The 19,295-nt window shown below is 38.4% G+C and overlaps 1 protein-coding gene across 1 annotated transcript; it reads right to left on the bottom strand.

Moving 5' to 3' along the window:
* Nucleotides 1-8,760: 8,760 nt before the first annotated feature.
* Nucleotides 8,761-14,082, bottom strand: LOC117305834. The gene is made up of 4 exons (XM_033790708.1): nucleotides 14,013-14,082; nucleotides 11,731-11,880; nucleotides 10,617-10,742; nucleotides 8,761-10,035 (listed from the first exon to the last, which is right to left on the bottom strand). Exons 2-4 carry the CDS (start codon nucleotides 11,844-11,846, stop codon nucleotides 9,900-9,902), a joined length of 378 nt encoding a protein of 125 aa, XP_033646599.1. The 5' UTR covers nucleotides 11,847-11,880; nucleotides 14,013-14,082; the 3' UTR covers nucleotides 8,761-9,899.
* Between the last annotated feature and the right edge of the window lie 5,213 nt (nucleotides 14,083-19,295).

The raw sequence follows: 19,295 nt of genomic DNA, 5'->3' as shown, positions 1-19,295 counted from the left end.
AAACACTGCTCCGATCCTCCTATCAAATCGTCACCGTAGCAACCAACATCAAGAGTGAAAGTGTAAGGGGGGCTGCTTGCTGTATGTGAGCAGCAGGAAGCAGACAATTAATCTCTTTAGTGATGGCGCGGAACTCATCTCACTTCCCGATGTTGATGTAATTACCTTGAACATACAACGTGTATGTCGGGTTCCGGCCTCTTACTGTGTTTGTTTATAATGTTGATGTCGTTAGGAGAACGGGAGCTGGAGCTGCTTGTAATCAATTTTAAAAACCTCAGAGCGGGCACGTGCCGTGGAGTGGAGTTTTTTTTAAAGGGAAACGTACTTCTTCTTTTCTTCTTCTATTTTTAAAAATAGATTTAAGCCCCGCCCCCCAGTTGTCGGTACACACGTTTTTATAACAAACTTGTGAAATATTTATCAAATTCGATGGTCACGTTTCAGTGAATATAACGTAAAACTGTGTTGAGCCTCAGAGTACTTCGCAAACATTCAGTGCGCATGCGTCAGCAATGGAATGGGTAGAAAATGCGTAAGGTTGATCAGGAACTGGCACCAATAATTTTCATGAAGCTGTTTTAGTGAGTCCAAGCAACTATTGCTGAACGGAAATCTTTTGAGGACAAATAAACACGGGAACCAGCAGCTGACATGGCACTTGAAATTGTATTTTAGCTGGTAACCCTTGTGTATTACCTTACATAAAATAGACTTAAAACCCAGGACACATCATATTGTGGAAGAGTAGGGGTTAACCCCTGCGTTTATGGTTCACATGGCAGGCAACCTTTTTAATATATTTTTTTTACAGGTTTCATCGGGCTTGCCCGCCACAGTGAATCAAGTCATTATGGGGCATCCTTGGCTTCATCACCATAAAAATATAATATAAAAAAGCAATATTGATTCGGTGCCCAGATAACTTCCATTTGTTACAGCTGCTGCTGAAGTTGCTCTAATGGTACGAGTTAAAGGCAGTGGACACTATTGGTAATTACTCAAAATAATTATTAGCATAAATCCTTATAGGTGACGACTAATGGGGAGAGGTTGATGGTATAAAACATTATGAGAAACGGCTCCCTCTAAAGTGACATAGTTTTTGAGAAAGAAGTATTTTTCCACAAATTTGATTTCGAGACCTCAAGTTTATAACTGAGGTCTCGAAATCAACCATCTAAAAGCACTCAACTTAGTGTGACAAGGGTGTTTTTTTCTTTCATTATTATCTCGCAACTTCGACGACCGATTGAGCTCAAATTTTCACAGGTTTGTTACTTTATGTATATGTTGAGATACACTAAGTGAGAAGGCCGGTCTTTGACAACTACTAATAGTGTCCACTGTATTTAAGATGCATTTCGTTCGTGTTGAAATCGTTCATCTAATATTCTTTTAAAGTCATTGGACACCTTTGGTAATTCTCATCCTTGGTGTATCTCAACATATGCACAAAAAGAACAACCCTGTAAAATTTTTAGCTCGATTGGTCGCCGAAGTTTCGAGATAATAATGAAAGAAAAAACACCCTTGTCACACGAAGTTGTGAACTTTCATTTGTGCTTGATTTCGAGACCTCAAAATCTAATTCTGAGATCTCGAAATCAAATTCGCGGAAAATTACTTCGTTCTCAAAAACCACGTTACTTCAGAGGGAGCCGTTTCTCACAATGTTTTAATATACTATCAACAGTTCTCCATTGCTTGTTACCAAAGTAAGTTTTTTTATGCCACCAATTATTTGGAGTGATTACCAGATTACAAGTGTCAAATGCCTTTTAACATTTTCTTTTCTTTCGAGTGGAGTTATTCTACTCCGTTTATTCTACAAACGACAACATACATCACTTAATCCACATTATTAAAGAAGCATAATAAATACTGCTATTACATAGAAAAAAACAAACATTAAATAAATAAACTAGTACATACACAGAATCAAATAAAAAAACATTTTAGCCTTTAAACATTTTTAACAATCAGAACAAAAAGTACAGATGGGGATTGCAGTGCGCCCTTGTTGTGATGGAACATTCCCCTCCTGATCCTCCAAACACCTTCCCTTTTAAAAGAATACACATTTTTTCATGAGTACTTTCCAACTATTTTGATGGGTTGACATGTCACCTTACCGCCTATATAAGTAACCAGGTAAACGAAAGAGAGTGGGGGAAAGCACGTGGCACTCATCACCATTCAAACAATTCTGTCTGGTTCACTATTTATAACAGACCCTTGACATCCCGGACCGTTTGTTTTCCTATCTCTCATCACGTCTAAAACTCCATTGACCGTGACATCTAAAGAAGAAGAAAAAAACCGCAGCTACCAATAAGGATGAACACAAAATCACATACTACACACTTTTCCCGCGTGGATCTTATTAAAACCGTGAGTCCGAACCACCTGTTTTTTTAATTATTTTTTCCCCTATTTTTTTCTTCTTATAGGGATATTTTTTTTTACCTTTGCCTCCCGATGACCCCTCCAAAACCCGCCCTGGCGCCCGGGGGAGCCCCACGCCATAATTGGTTAAAAGCGAGTGGAGTGCCTGCCCGGTACACTTAGCGGCAGCGCTTAAAAAAATCACCAGGGACTTCGCGGGGTTTGAGTTTCGAGATGTTTCAAGACTCCGTTAGCTAACTCCTTTCGTGGCGGTCTGTGAAGGGGGGGGGGGGGAGTCTATAGATGTGAAAAATAAGAGCGATGGGGGGGGGGGGGGGCTGGAGTATGATGAATTTATGGACTGAGGCACCTATGTATTGGCAAGAAAGCATAAAACTTCAAAAGGTGAAATGCGGTCAGTGGGAAATACTTGAATAATTTTTAGTTTAAAATTTATGCACAGTTTGTTTTTCACCCGTTGGATGGTTTTTGTGTCTTATACTGCAAGGTTCTTTTCTTCCGGAACTTGGTCGTTGAGATCTTGTCTGAATTAAGAATCCTGAACGGTCTCTTACTGCCCTGGTGCCCCAGTCAGATATAGAAAATGGTGCCCCTTTGATAGAGAAGGCGGGGGGGGGGGGGGGCAGGTGGGACCTAAACTTAGGTTCGGACATATGCCCTATCCTAACTTTCGGAAAGTTCAATCTGAAGGGAGGACCCTTGTTATATGTAAATCGCACATCTTGCGTGCGCATAGGCAGTGGACACTATTGGTAATTACTCAAAATTATTATTAGCATACAACCTTACTTGGTAACGAGTAATGGGGAGAGGTTGATTGTATAACACAGTGTGAGTAACAGCTCCCTCTGAAGTGACGTAGTTTTTGAGACAGAAGTATTTTTCCACGAATTTGATTTCGAGACCTCAGGTTTACAATTTGAGGTCTCGAAATGCATCATCTGAAAGCGCACAACTTCGTGTGGCAAGGGTGTTTTGTCTTTCATTATTATCTCGCAGCTTCGATGACCGATTGAGCTCAAATTTTCAAATTTCTGGAAGAGGGGATTTACGTAGGCGCAAGGCTGGTATCCAGTAATTTACGATCCTCAAAATGTGACGTCAGATGTATATGACGTCACAATTTGAGGATCGTGAGTGTTACGCCAGAAATTGAGCCTAAGTCAATATTATGACGGTCACGTGGTACAGGTGTACCGTTCACCTCGTATTCATTTCGCAGTCCAATTCTGTGTAGCCTACGTCCAATTCTGTGTAGCCTACGTCCATTGTTGTTTTATTATTCATGATTTATGGGGTACCACTAGAACATAGAAAACCTTGTCGGCTATTAGTATTGTTCCATTGTTAAAACTGGCGTGTTTAAAGGACTTTGGATACTTTTTGTAACACAAAACACAATGTCCACAGATAAACACTAAACTTACACCGTTTGAAGATAACGATAGAAGAAAGCGTACCTTGAAATATTAGTTGCTGAGGTGCTGTAGTGTTTGAGAAATGAGTAAAACAATGTCATGAAAACAGTTTTTACATGCAAAATAATTTTCGTCTCATGATCACTGAGACGATTTTTGTATGACATTGTTTTACTCATTTTCTCAAAAACTACAGCACTTCAGTAAGTAATATTTTCAGGGCAGCTTTCTACTATCATTGCCTTCTAACTGTGTAAGTTTAGTGTAAACCTGTTGACACTGTGTGTTTTGTCCTACAAAAAATATATAGACCCTTAAAGGGCACCGTGACACAAAGTCGAGAAACAGCATGTCATCCCCTTATAATTACACTTTTAATAGAGTGCTTGATACAGTTGACTTTAAATTGAAATGAAGGGAGGTTCCCAGAAGGAAAAATTACTCACACATTTAATTTCTTAACAATCTGTGTTATCTTTGGTGCGTCCATGTTCAGTGATTCCCTTGGAAGAAAAAGAATTCCCCCCTTAAAAATTGCCGTGTGTAAGGGCACCATGACACAACATCGAGAAAAAAACAGGCCACCCCTTTAATAGTTACACTATAATAGAGAATGTTTGAAACTCTAACTTTAGTTGGAAAGATCTCAGAAAAAAAATCTCAAAGTTAATTTCTTTACAATTTGTGTTATATGGTGCGGTTTGTAAACGTTTATAAATCAATTCTACACCATGAAAGCAGTACTAGTCCAACCAATCTAATTTGTAACTTGAGAGGGATCTTGTTTAAGAAACGGTGCAGCCACAAAATAAAATTAATGAAATTATGAGAACTTGTTACCATCAGTCATTGGACAATGTCAAAAACGGCGTCAGAAAAGGGAGGGCTAGAATAGTCTTCAAGTGCAATTGAATATTAGTGATAGTTTAAAGCAGACAGTTATCCGTTATAAGGGAAACACACAAATTAAAGAACGAGACTAGGAGTGCTTTTTGGCGACCCAAACCAAAGCCCAACCGACCCAACAAGTCGGTTACCGGTTGGTCTAAACAGCATCGTCACCGCGCTCAAGCGAACACGCAAACACGCTGTCCAATGTTTCTGGTTGGGGCCGCCAAAAGGCACTCAATATTGCAATTTACGGATTCGCATTTTGCAACAGAAGTCAGCCCTTTATATATCACCGGATTGAGATTCTGTCATATCGAAATATGAATATTCACAGATTGTAAATATTAAGTAATAACAGAATTTGAATCCGCCATAGAGTGAGTCCTCAAAAACGGACTGTGAATCCGTAACAACTGATTGTCAGTAAAACCGTAAAACGGATTGTTGATCAAAAGAACGGGGGTTAATCAACCACAGATACAGCCTCCAAATCAGATTGTGGATTTAAAATCGGGATTTGTTATTGGTGCAAAATGGACTTGTTTTCATGATTGACCATTCCGAATAAAACACGTCTTGTGCTTCAATGCTGTAATCGGTCCCAGACTAAAACAATGCGTTTCGGGGTTCGGACTCATCAAACAGGCGAACGGAGCCTGAACCGGAGCATTGTCTTGCCGTGGTATCGAAAAGGCACACGAGCTACAACGTATACATTTGACCTGAGGAGGGCGCCCTTGCAGAGCACTTGGCATCAAGTCGCTCGTAGCGCATTATTATTCTCACATGATGAATTTAAATCACCCATCATGCGATTTAACACGCCGTGAATATTGAAGTGCGTCTGTAGCTGTCTAGGGGCCTGTTCCGACTCCAAGCTCCGAATCCGAGACTAAGGGGCCTGTTCCGAATCCAAGTTTTCAGAGTCCGGTAAGCCGCATCCATCTTTAGGAGGACCCCGTGTCAATGGCATTGAAGCTTAAAACCAGGAGTGACAGGAGTTTCTGTCCCCCTGAGATGCTGTCACTCTCTTTGGATTAACATACTTTCGTGTCATAGTGTTCAAGAACACTTTCATAATCCTGGCATGATTGCACCGGGTTTGCCCCTGCTCCTAATTCCCTGCTGTTCCCTATCCCACGCCATTCCCTGTCCTTACCCAATCTACCCTCATCTCCCATCTACTCTTCACATTCTGTTGTACTCAAGCCTTGCTGTCAGCCCTCTTCATTCAGGACCAGTCCTTTAGTTTCTAATTTACCTTTAGGTCTATAGTAAGTTCTGTAAATCATGTCAATTTTGTTCTCGTCTTGTCGCACCCTTGACTACCGCCTGAAGCCACGTAGCCACCGTACCTGGGGATGAGGGGGAGGGGGGGGGGGACACCCTCTTTAAAATCGGACCCAAACATTTCAAAGTTCTAGATCAATCGATTGTTGTCACTTGTTTCATTCGCTCGATAAGGGTGAATTTCCATTTTTGAGAGATGATAGAACCTTGTTTCTAGTGTACAAATAAAGAAAGTGTCTTCTAACATTAACACTGACATTGCACGAACTAGCGGCGCACAAGGAATTCGTCAACAGCGAGAGATAATTAGGCTAAAACAAACATTGTGTTTCCTTCTGTTGTAGTGTGCGGGGAGGTTGGGTCTCAATTTGGGCCATACGTGTGAGATTGGGTCCTGGTATAGTCGCTTATGAAGCGCCGAGCTGAGCCACTGTGAAGTCATAATATCACTCCCTTAAAAGACACTGGACACTATTGGTAATTGTCAAAGACCAGTCTTCGCACTTGGTGATATGTCAACATAATAAAATAACAAACCTGTGAAAATTTGAGCTCAATAGGTCGTCGAAATTTGGAGTAAAGAAAAACACCCTTTTCACACGAAGTTGTGTGCTTTCAGATGCTTGATTTCGAGACCTCAAAATCGAATTCTGAGGTCTCGAAATCAAGTTCATGTAAAAGTACTTCTTTCTCGAAAACTACGTCACTTCAGAGGGAGCTGTTTCTAACAATATTTTATACTACCAACAGCTCTCCATTACTTGTTACCAAGTAAGGTTTTGTGCTAATAATTATTGCGAGTAAGCACCAATAGTGTCCACTGCCTTTACAGCAATTGCACACTTTCGGAACAGAAAAAAATTTAAAGTTTACAGATTTAAAAAATAACTTACAGGGTTTACAGAAGGTAATGGTAAAAGACTTCTCTAGAAACATTATTCCATGAAATGCTTTTCAGTTCTCAATATCGAGAATTACGGATTTATTTTAAACACATGTCATGACACGGCGAAACGTGCGGGAACAAGGGTGGGGTTTCCCATTGCGTTCTCCCGACCCCGATGACCAATTGAGCCTGAATTTTCACAGGTTTGTTATTTTATATATCAGTTGTGATACACGAAGTGTGGGCCTTGGACAGTAGTGTTTACCAATAGTGTTCAATGGCTTTAAGTCAACAACACTGTGCGCAGAGCGCATTATGTTGTCATTCAATATCACATTATGCAGTGACTACTAAAGTATTGTCTTTACAACTTGCACCATAAATCCATGAACACTGATCACACCTAACACCCATGCTTCACACTAAATCGTTTCGTCTATCTTTGTAATACGCATTTGCATAGGGTGTGAACTTACATTGGTGAATTTGCACTACAAAGACAAAAATGTTATGAACAAATCTACAGTTTTCATCCCCAACATTTTGAATCTGAAAAGCGTCACTGATAGTCACGTTTCTCAGGTTGTATGTTCCAACCTCGGATAATATTTTCTGTCTGAGGCTACATTATTGATATTATCGCTGTGGATTTTTGGCGATATCTCAAAAAACGCAACCAAAAGTAAACTTTCCCTTTAAAATGCCTTTTGCTAATGCTCTAAAAAACGAAAAACAATCAATAAGTTTTGGTCTGTCGAGTCCAAAACAACGGTTTTCTAGGAATTGGCGAATATGGCCTACCGTAGTATTCAAAATAAAAGTAAATTGTAAATTTATCTCGAAGCCTAAAACTACTGAAGAAAGACTCCGTTAGGGTCGAAACGTCTGGCCATTAATTTTTGTTTAATACATTTTATATCATCAGTCCATTTGGTTGGTAATTCTATTTTCTCATAGAAAAGAGTTGTTAGCATCATTAATATACGTACACCCCATTGTACATAATTGGCACACATGTAGTATTTGAATGACAGTGAACCGATCCTATGTAGATTGCGATCCCTTTAACAAGTAATATAGATACACAGGCTCGGGAATTGATTTGTTAACCAAATTCTCTTGAGCATGCAATGAGTTGATCAGTACAAAAAACCGTGCAATGGTGATACGTACTCGAGTTAGATTTGGATTTCGGTGTTTTGTTTTGGCATGCCAGATACATTTTGGATTTGACTGAGTCCGGAACCATCTGTAAATGAGAACATTTCCTTCGTCAAGCCATCATAAATTGTTATGGAAAATATCTCTTATTAAAGTGAACGGTCCTCAATATATGTGATGGTTGATGACATAGCAATTGTTTTAATTGATTAAGGTTGACTCGTTCCGTAGTTTTTCCCATGCCTCCTTCTTGAGTCTTATAGTTGTATGCCTAAACGCGTAGTTTCAGTTGCAATGTCCCCAATTATAACACCCTATGGACACTTGCAAATCATAGCTTGCGTGTTCATTTGTAAGGAAGCCTATTTGCGACAGCGAAGTTAACATACACTCTTAAAACTCACGGGTAAGCGTTGACCTGGATTCCGGGCCTAGGGGATTTCTCCAAACATCTACGGGTCCAATATAATCCGGACTCTATGTCATAGTGAACCGTAGTTCGGCTAAAATCTAAGACACATTTTTGGATCCGGTCTCCGAGTCACTTTGACACACGATCCGTGTCAAACTAACCCAAGAAATTGATCAGATCCCGTGGAATCTGGAATCAGGGTCAACTGTGATTAAGATGTTATATGTTTGCTTTATTAATAATTTACATATTTTTTTAAGTAATATTTATCTCATGCCATCAATGGGCTCCTTTGCATAGAGACTAAAACGAGTTTGGCATCCTCTATTGCATTCATTTTCCACCTCATCTTCTCTTCCTACACACAACTGGATGTGTGTTGGAAACAAATTTTGGGTGCAAGGTTTCTTGTAAAAAAAGATAAATTTGATTAATTTCGAAATATCTACCTCCGAAGATTGAGTTTGATATTACAGATGCACGTCCGCGCATTGACAGATTTACTCTTGAACGTGCTTAGATCCAATCTAATGAAAAATCGATTTTCGTTCATGGACCAGTGTGATATAATAATAAAATAAGGAAGTTGGACATAGAAAATGAAATACTAGATGTAGGCCAGGAAGTATTGAAGTGAATACATGCATAACACTATAGGATGTATAGTTTGATAATCTTTATTAAAGGTATTTTTCAGGATAAGAATATTAACAACACAATCGTTTACTTAAAGTCTTACTGGTTAATAATACAACCATTGTTTTCACTGAAACTTAGTTTTTCACTCTGAAATAAAGTCATATTCAATAAGATTGTAGGCATATTATCTGCAGACCTAAAAAAAAAACCACAAAACCCCGCACTATTTTCTCATGACACAAACAACCTATATCATTAAAAAGAGCGGTTTAAGAGAAATGGAAGATCTGAATTCAACGTTTCTCTATAGTTTTCCTTTGCCCTCATACAACATTACCACGAACCAGTATCATCGGATACAAAAGTGCTACACCTTTAATATTGGAAAGGTATTATGTAATCAGAAAGACTTGACCTTTCAAGCACATTGACCTTTTGCCTATAACAGATAGTGTATGATAACGTGTTTTTGTTTCATTAATCGAAGTCTTAATTCATGGGGCTTTAACGAGTGCGTTTATGCTCGGTAGGCATACCTGCATGGTTATATTTAACCACCTGTACAACAGAAACAGGTGACCATTACATTGCTTGGCAATTTTTTAAATTTTACATCAATGAATTTGAGGAAAATTCCTAAATATTGAGTAGGTCATAATGAAACTGTGAATTGCTTGAAGTTGACCGGGGAAACATCTAAACTCCAAAAAGACACAAAAGCAAAGCAACTGTGGATTTTCCCTTTCCAAAAGCTCAGTGAAAACCATTTAAAAACAGAAGATTGAAGCATTGTCTATCCAGCTTGCTCAAAGAGCTGCTTGTTGGCTTGTACAGCTGTCTGACTCGCGGTCTGCGCAACTTCTCGAGCAAGAAAGTACAAGGCCCCGCCCCCAAGTGACGTTGCTGTTGTTGAACCTCTCTTCAATGGCCTGGACAATAGAAACAAAATACAACAAGAAAGGAGAACAAAACATAATTGTTACACTTATTAATAGGCTATGTGCATACGTGCCATGTTGGAACAGCAGAGTCATATCAAAGCCTAAATGGCTTTGGAAACCATAGCCTTTCAACTTTTGGTTGTCTTTTGTATTAATAGACATCTTGGGTTTTTGGCGCCCTGAGTGTCGATCAATGACATACATTGGCGCTAATGTTCAACATTTTCTACTGTTATTCTTATTAATGTAACCTATACGCAACCAAATACGCCATGTTGAATTTTACAACCTATGCCAGGTTTTATAGTTGTGTTTACCGTAATGATTCAAAATCATCGCGTCATTGCCCCACAATACTTAAAATTACAAAAAAAAATAAATCCTAATGACTTGATGATACCCTAGACTACTGCACGATACCCACCAGTGTTTTATATTACAACCTCACCACCCCACAATGTATCATATTATTATAGCGTATTTCACAATCCCCATAGTATCTCAAAATACACTGTCTCATAGTTTCAAAAAAGTTGTAGTTTTCTGTGAGAGACCAAGCACAAACTTACCCCATGTCACCCCTCACCGCACTTTCAACCAAGGCAAGGTTCTTAATAAGTTCTTGGTTGAGAATCTTGGCATTTCGTTCGTAGATGCTCGTTATAGACATCTTAAGAAGGCCGACCATGTCAGTGCTGCCAGAGAACAATTTGATAAAATAAATGGACCTTTTAAATGATTGAAACACAGAAATTTAATCTGTATAGGCTCAATGTTTCCTCTTTTAAAATATACAAGTAGACAAAAACAACCTTATTATGGCCCGAGAACATGCCCGTCTCAAAAAGTTGATGTTTGCACAATTGAACAAAAAAAATGGTCATTCTTTATAGGATGCAACTGGACGAGCCACTAGTTTACAAATATCTACTTTATTCTGAGCTAAGTCGCTGCGTATTAGAAATGCACCTGTCTCCAAAAGGACATTATCTCCACGCAACTACCTTGACCAAAATGCCATCCTTTTCCAAAATGCATTTAATTGAATTTGTCTCATAGTTATATGGAAGCATGTCCTTTTTATGAAACTTTCACCCAAACCCTGTAGCTTCTGGAAATAAAAATATGAGTTATTATAACTTTAATTAAGATGTAATATTTGTCTGAATCCAGGTGGCTTAGAATGGTCCATAACAACATTTAGACGATGCACAATAAAGAGTTATAATTTTGCGGTCAAAACTCATCTGTTTTGAGAAAGCAACTTTCTTGGAGTCCTACTCAATCTTGGCATCGATTAGTTGTCGATATTGGTACGATTAGTTGTATATCTGTGTATATCTGTATGTCTGGTTTAATTGTCAATCTGTGTCTTTGTAACGATTAGTCTTGTTATCAATATTAATTTGTCAAGCTTGGTATCGATTATTGTACCAGTTACTTGCCAGATTCGTAACCTGCTCGAAAATCCCCGACAGCTTTTAGTTGTTTGTGGCCTTTTTTTCCGGGGGCGGGGGTAGGGGGGGTAGCTTTATCTTTTAGACTGGTCAGACTAGATTCATTGTGTTACAAATTGCATTCTGTGGTATCTAGAGCGGAATAAACAAGAACATCATGCGGGATATGACTTTCATGCCTGTCTCTGTTTTCATAAAACATCGGGATTAATAACGAGATGCTTACCGTGGGAGCACGTCCCGTGATCCGGTAAATCTCTCCCCGAGCGCCGAGGCGTGCTGGGCCTGTAGTAAGCTAGCTACGAGCAGCAGGTACGTGGAGTAGAATGACATCGATGCCATGGTTTATGGTGAATGTGTTCGCCTCTGGTTTTTCCTATTTTAAAGATAACCAACATCGCATTTTGTTTTAGTCAAGACGAATCACCTTTGCTACTTTGCAATGATGCTTTATTAAGGATATAGGTCATTTTGTAGGACACAAATACACTGTCCAAGATACACATTGTAGAAAGCTTCCCTTGAAATATTATTGCCGAAGTGCTGTAGTTTTTTATTAATGGGTAAATACGTTTTACATGCTAAATAAAACTGAGACGAATTTTTGTAAAACATTGTTTTAGTAATTTCTTAAAAACTACATACAGCACCACAGGAATTAGTATTTAAAGGCAGTGTACACTATTGGTAATTGTCAAAGACGAGTCTTCACAGTTGGTGTATCTCAACATATGCATAAAATAACAAACCTGTGAAAATTTTAGCTCAATCGGTCGTCGAAGTTGCGAGATAATAATGAAAGAAAAAAACACCTTGACACACGGAGTTGTGTGCTTTCAGATGCTTGATTTCGAGACCTCAAGTTCTAAACTTGAGGTCTCGAAATCAAATTCGTGGAAGTTTACCTCTTTCTCGAAAACTATGTTACTTCAGAGGGAGCCGTTTCTCACAGTGTTTTATACTATCAACCTCTCCCCATTACTCGTTACCAAGTAAGGTTTTATGCTAATAAATATTTTGAGTAATTAATAGTGTCCACCGCCTTTAAATGGTAGTATTTAATTGTCTTCAAACTGCGTATGTTGATATGGGTACAATGTGTTTTGAGCTACAACAAAAAGTACCCAAACGCTTTAACGGTAATGCCTGAAGGGGTAAAGATTTCCATTAAATTTGGATACAAAGGATTGGGAAATGGTATTACCGAGAATCGTATTATTATATCAACATGATATCGTGCCTGCTAGGGCATGCCCAAGGTCAGTCACACTTGTTCAAAATGGGTGTTGACTTGTGAGGTTGACTGCACTGGTTTACACGTCGATGGTTTGCAAAACATATAGTGCGCCATCAAGTGTCTGCTCAGGTTAAGCTTATTCAGTTTTTCATCTGCCATTACTAATTGACAAACTGGTTTATTCGGGGAAAGTTTTCCAAATAAATAATTGTTTGACAACGACTCCTTTGGAATTGTGGCATGGTCCATGCTAAGGATTATAGAGGGAATGCATACGTTTGGTAATCAGTCTTAAAATAAATTGCAAAAACAAACTCTTTGTTATATAAGAAGCTCATAGAAGCTTTTGTTGGTAAGAAGCATTTTGAAAAACATTTCACTTCGAATTACTAAAAATAAATAATACTAGTAATAATATTTAAACTGCACTTTTCCAAAACATGACCAAAACGCGTAACAAAGAAAGGATAAATTGAAACAAGATAGAACAAATCTATTAGATTTAGGAAAGTAGTTTTAAGTTTTTTTCTTAAAAGTATAGCAACACATCAGTTTTAATGCCCCACAACTGAATGTGGAAAGCGCTACTGTTAGCAACGTTTATCAGACTGTGAACACATTAACTAGGACTGTTTTTCCTGCGTGGACATTATTCAGCTGCAAAAAGAAGGCTTCTGCGATATCTGAATCACGCCCAAACCTCTTGCAATTACATTTTTATATGTCAGTTTTCAGTACATTTAATTTAACATTGGAATGAAACAATCGAACGATAAAAAATAAATAAAGGTAGGCCCTACACTCTTTCTTTGAAACAGTGTAAATATACAAATATCGTCATCATGTGCTGTATGACAATGATACTCACTAACAAAATGTTTAAAGGCAGTGGACACTATTGGTAATTACTCAAAATAATTATTAGCATAAAACCTTTCTTGGTGACGGGGAGAGGTTGATAGTATAAAACATTGTGAGTAACGGCACCTTCGAAGTGACGTAGTTTTTGAGAAAGAAGTAATTTTCCAAGAACTAGATTTTGAGACCTCAGATTTAGAACTTCAGGTCTTGAAATCTACCATCTAAACGCACACAACTTCGTGTGACAAGGGTGTTTTTTCTTTCTATATTATCTCGCAACTTCGAGGACCGATTAAGCTCAAATTATTTTATGCATATGTTGAGATACACCCACTGTGAAGGCTAGTCTTTGACAATTACCAATAGTGTCCACTGCCTTTAAATCATATCATACAAAAAAGTCAACTTACCTCTTACAGAGTAGAGTTGGGCACCGTTTTACAATCGTTCTTTGCAAGGAATAGCAGTCACACCAACTTGGTATCCCGATGTATTTATACCAATTCTCAAACAATTTACCTTTTGATAAAAGACCCTGTTGTGTGGGGCTCTTACAAAAGAGCCCGGAGAAAAATACAACACCAAATCCATTTCCATCGGTGTCTCAAATTTATCAGCAGTTTCACTCTTGTGCAAACATAAGCCATCTGCATATTATGTTATATTACAACACAGAACTCGACAAACAGCCACTCTCGTGGAGTTTGTATTGACAGCAGGTCTATCTTTTAAAATGGACCCATATGGTGTTTTTACAGTAGTTTTTATCACCGCATGGCTTTAAAAAAAATGTTGTTTGAAAATAAATTGTGAGAGAAATTCACAATAATGGTATTTGCGTTGGAGTACAAATAAAACAAGATATACAAAATCGGTTTGTTGGTTTTAACCCGGTAGGGGGAGAGCCACATTGAAACAAAAAAAAATCAATTAAAGTCAACATATTTAATCTATGCAAAATTAAGCCAAGGCCTGTATAGCAAACAGCATAAATAGAACGCTTGGATAGAAGTAGAGTAATATTTGACAAATTAATAACAAACACAGTGTACCCCTGCCAGGTGTATGTGTAGGTTCCAAAAGTATTTAAGGACTAAGATAGAAAGAAAGAAAGAAAAAACAGAAAAACAAACTCAAAGGCGGGACTTCAAAGATTAAAGTTTAAAATTGCGTGCCCCTTTACACTGGGACGACGGGATTAGCAAGCCTTTGCAAACAGAGATGCACTACTAGCTTGTTTAATGTCAGAGATATTTACTTTGACATAATAAGTTATGGTGCTGAAACACACAGAAAACGAATGGATGAAAAAAAAAACTCGAACACTTTTAATAACAGCGTTCCCGTCCCGTGAGATTCAGTTTTCGCGGCAACCTCTTCTTCAAATCTACAAGAGAGATTTGTTTATGGTGCACTGCTAGGCTACCGACCTTTCCACGGTCAACAACAAGAAGCTCTATATTTAAGATGTCATATTGGTTTATTTTTATGGGGTTTATTGTTGTGACTGTTTGTGTTTTCTCATACAACACGCAGAGAGCATTGTTTTTATAATGTAAGGTCGTCATATTGGAGGCTCTTACGTCCGAATATTATTCTGACGTAAGAGCCTCCAATATGACGACCTTACATTATAAAAACAATGCTCTCTGCGTGTTGTATGAGAAAACACAAACAGTCACAACAATAAACCCCATAAAAATAAACCATTTATAGGCTAAATATAGGGTCATAGATTGGTATGGGAAATGTAAAAAAAAGTAAGCTCCTTATAATAAAAGAACTAGGCAAAGGTCGGTCACTGGTAATCACTCGAAAAATTAATGACCATAACTGCAGCTGTTGATAGTATAAACTATTTTGGAAAAAAGGATTCCATTCGAAGTTCTATGGCGTGTATAAATATTCACCCACATCTGATAAACGATTTATGAATGAATTCTTAGATTTCTGAGGGTTTGCCCCGGTCACCTGAACCAGATCCACATTTTCTGTCTCTTTTCTGATCACGTGACATCTGAACCATCTTGAATTGTGGCCCGTTTCAAATCCACGGCTTCGGCTTTGGATTTTGGCTTCAAGCTCCGTCCTCTGATCATGTTGCCATGTTTGTTGATCTCATTGGGGAGAGGTGCACCCAATAGGGGCGGGACAAGGGCTCTGAGTATGGAGGGGGGGTTTATCAGCCCCCTGTCTCACCTTTAAGGCCCAAAGTAGTACAAAGGATTTTTTTTTGTGTGTGCATGCATGGACTGGTCGACGTGAACGAGTGGTCTGTATGCCTTGTACAACGAACATCCAATAAACAGGGCCCTCTGTATATTGACGGCACTCTCTGCACATTTTTATTTTGATCATTTTTCGTTGTTTGTTGAGAGCATCTTCTGATGAGAGCGTAGATGTCATGCAATAAATAGGTTGCTGTGACGTCTATATAAACCGCAATAAACAACCTTTACCACGTGCTTAGACTGTATAAGACTGACGCGCTGGGGGCTTTATGATGGTCAAAACATCACGTTGTTTAATGCCATTGGTGCCCGGCTCTTCGAGGGATATGATGAGTTGTAAAAACAGTTTGGAATCCCATTTTGTTGAGAGTCGGCACTGGTATTAACTTTGAACTTCCCGGTCAGGGCTGACCTAGATTTCAGACCAAAGAATTTGTGTAAAGCGACTTTATCATCATTGCTTCTCTCCACCCAGCAGTATGAATGGTACTAGTAGAGCTGGGGAGTATTGCTGCGATTGACTCGCATCCTTTCAATACCACTATTTTCAGTCGTTTAATGCCAATGAAACCAGGCATTGACAACAACTTGTTGCCGTTTTTGTTCAAGCTGATTTTTAAAAGCAAACAAAAAAATCGACGTTTCGATCAATATTTTGTCGATGTCGTCAGAAAAAGGTAGTTATTCATTGAAGAGTTACTGAATTGAGCACCTATACCTGCCTCTTTCCTATCCCATTGTAGGTTTGCGGACAAGTCGGTAAATGTCTGTCGCTGTGATAGCGTTCCGACTCTATTGAATCTCCCCACGATTCCCGCGGTAATCTCGCGACACTGCTGGCCCCGCGAGACTACTGCAGCTCTCACGACTACGGGTTAATGGGGAGTAGAAGTCGGCAACCAGCAGCTCGCGCGAGAGCACCGCCACAACTCGACTGTCTCACCGCGATAGACCATTAACGGTTTGTCCACAAGTCTAATAATCCTCTTGTTGTCTTCCCAGTGATAGACAGTAATCACTGATACATATATCTTTATTTATGTAAAAAAAACGCAGACTATCGCGTACTTCCACGGCTTCAGCCATTGGTTTGACACAGTGTTTAGAATCAAGAAAACAGTCGACATTAGTACGAAAACAGTCCGTAGTACTAGGTTTTTCAGCTTTCTTTCCCCGCTTCATCAGCAAAAAGCAATATTCGACAGCCAGGAAAACGTAATCGAAACCCGGCACAAGGCCTACGTTGAACCATTTATTGTTAATGTCTGTTGTTTTTCATCCGAGATCTCATTACCTCCCGTCGCTAAATAAATGAACCCTCATTTTGACATGACATGAACACATTATATGACGTCATCAACGCCCTCAGACGTCTTCGCATGATCATTCATCTCACTTTGAGGCATTGATGAACCTCTTATCTAACACCGCATCGACACAGCCCTCAATTTCGACGTTAAAGGCACTGGGTGGATTTCACAAAGAGTTAAGAATAGTCTTATTTCGAGTTAGGGACGAGTCCTACTTAGGACTAACCTGAAGTCTTTAACAACTTCTAACGAGTCATAATATGACTAGTCCTTGGTTAAGACTTGTGAAATCGGCCCGTGAACACGTTTGGTATCGTTGAAGCTTACTCGGTGTATCCCAATTATATACATCAAATAGCAAATCTGTACAAATTCGGACTCAATTGGTAATCATAGGAAGACAAAAAACACCCTTGTTGCAAAATTTAATTAGAGTGCTTTCAGAGAAAGGCTACAGTCCTGAAGTCTTTCTCAGATTCAAATATTTTAGTGAGAAATTACCTCTTTCTCAAAAACTCCGTTACTTCAGAGGGAGCCGTTTCTCACAATGTGTTATACTAACAATGGCTCTCCATTGCTCGTTACATATCTTGAGTATTTCCAAACCTAACAAGTGCCTTTAAAGATAACAACAAACACAGTGTGGCTTCTAAAGTTATACCCCATCATCGCAAGTCGATAATCTTTGTTATTACAATTCTAAAAATAACAAAATTTCGTGTTTGTGTTTTTGTTTATGTGTTCAATGTAAATTCCCCTTGCCCTTTTAAACACACAGTGGGTGGTTACAATGATGGCCTTGATGACGTCAACTTTGTATTTTTTGAAAGTGTGACAAAGAAAATGTTGTTGCGATTGATGAGATGGCTTTTGGTGTTCTGAGTAGGTTGACATGTTTTTTTCTCTTCCTGTTCTAAACAGAGAGTTAATAAATTATTAACTTGACGAAGCGTCTGTCCGTGGTGTGGGCTAATGTAAATTATAACACCCCTTACAAATATTCTGCATTTCCATTGGTTTAGAGCGCGTCACATGATATGTATCAGTTTTACTAGACAGCGGCCGTGTGATAGTGCATCGTTTGCCGTGTGATACACGGCGTGCAGTACCCAAACGTCTTTTTACCCACCTCGAACCCAATCAGTTGTGCATCTGTGTATCTGAAACGCGCGTACGAACGGTACGTGTACGAAGATGATAAAATAATAGTCTGTTGGGGCGTTAAAAAAAAAATATTGACTGCTTTAACTCGTGCTGTGGTTAAAACTACAACTCTCTCGGTGATGCCGGGACTGTTCTTTTTTCCCTCGGCTGCGCCTATAACTAATGAAAATAGAACGCTCCGGGGATCACCTCGGGAGTCGTAGTTTTAACCACAGCACTCGAAGCAGTCAACTGAATTTGGACAGAAGAAATACATTCAAACTGTGAAGAAGAAAAAACAAAAACAAAAACAAACAGACACCCCATGCAACACTATCATTAAACATAAAGGGGAACAAAAACCATTTCATTGTTGGTAAATGTATATAAGATTCAAGCTGTGAAAACCTGAGATCTTGACTTTCACTTTATAAATTTTAAAGAATTCATGTTTATTAAACTTTATGTTTAATAACTAGACATAGACGCCGGGTACCTTTTTTTGGCCGGAAGTATCTTAAACCCCCAGCTTGCAACTGCAGACTTGCTATACTAAATTATATCAGGAATCCTCGTTAATTTATGAATTATTCATAAAGCTGCTGCATTATTCATGAGCTTAGCATAGATTTAGTCGGCGGCTCGGTTCATGCCAATTAATTCTCAATATTAATGACTTCAACTCATCAGTGATCACTTAAATGTTTTTTTACTATCAATTGTCAACGACCCCCGTTTTCTAATAATAATAATAATAATAATAATAATAATAATAATAATAATAATAATAATAATAATAATAATAATAATAATAATAATAATAATAAAAATAATAATAATAATAATAATAATAATAATAAAAATAATAATAATAATAATAATAATAATAATAATAATAATAATAATAATAATAATAATAATAATAATAATAATAATAATAATAAAAGTGGCAATTTATAATGCGCCATGTCTGTCTAAAAGACACTCCTGGCGCAGGAGATATGCCGAA

This window comes from Asterias rubens, unplaced genomic scaffold, assembly GCF_902459465.1.
Source record: "Asterias rubens unplaced genomic scaffold, eAstRub1.3, whole genome shotgun sequence".
Classification (NCBI taxonomy): Eukaryota; Metazoa; Echinodermata; class Asteroidea; order Forcipulatida; family Asteriidae; genus Asterias; species Asterias rubens.
This window is presented reverse-complemented; position numbering and strand designations above follow the sequence as displayed.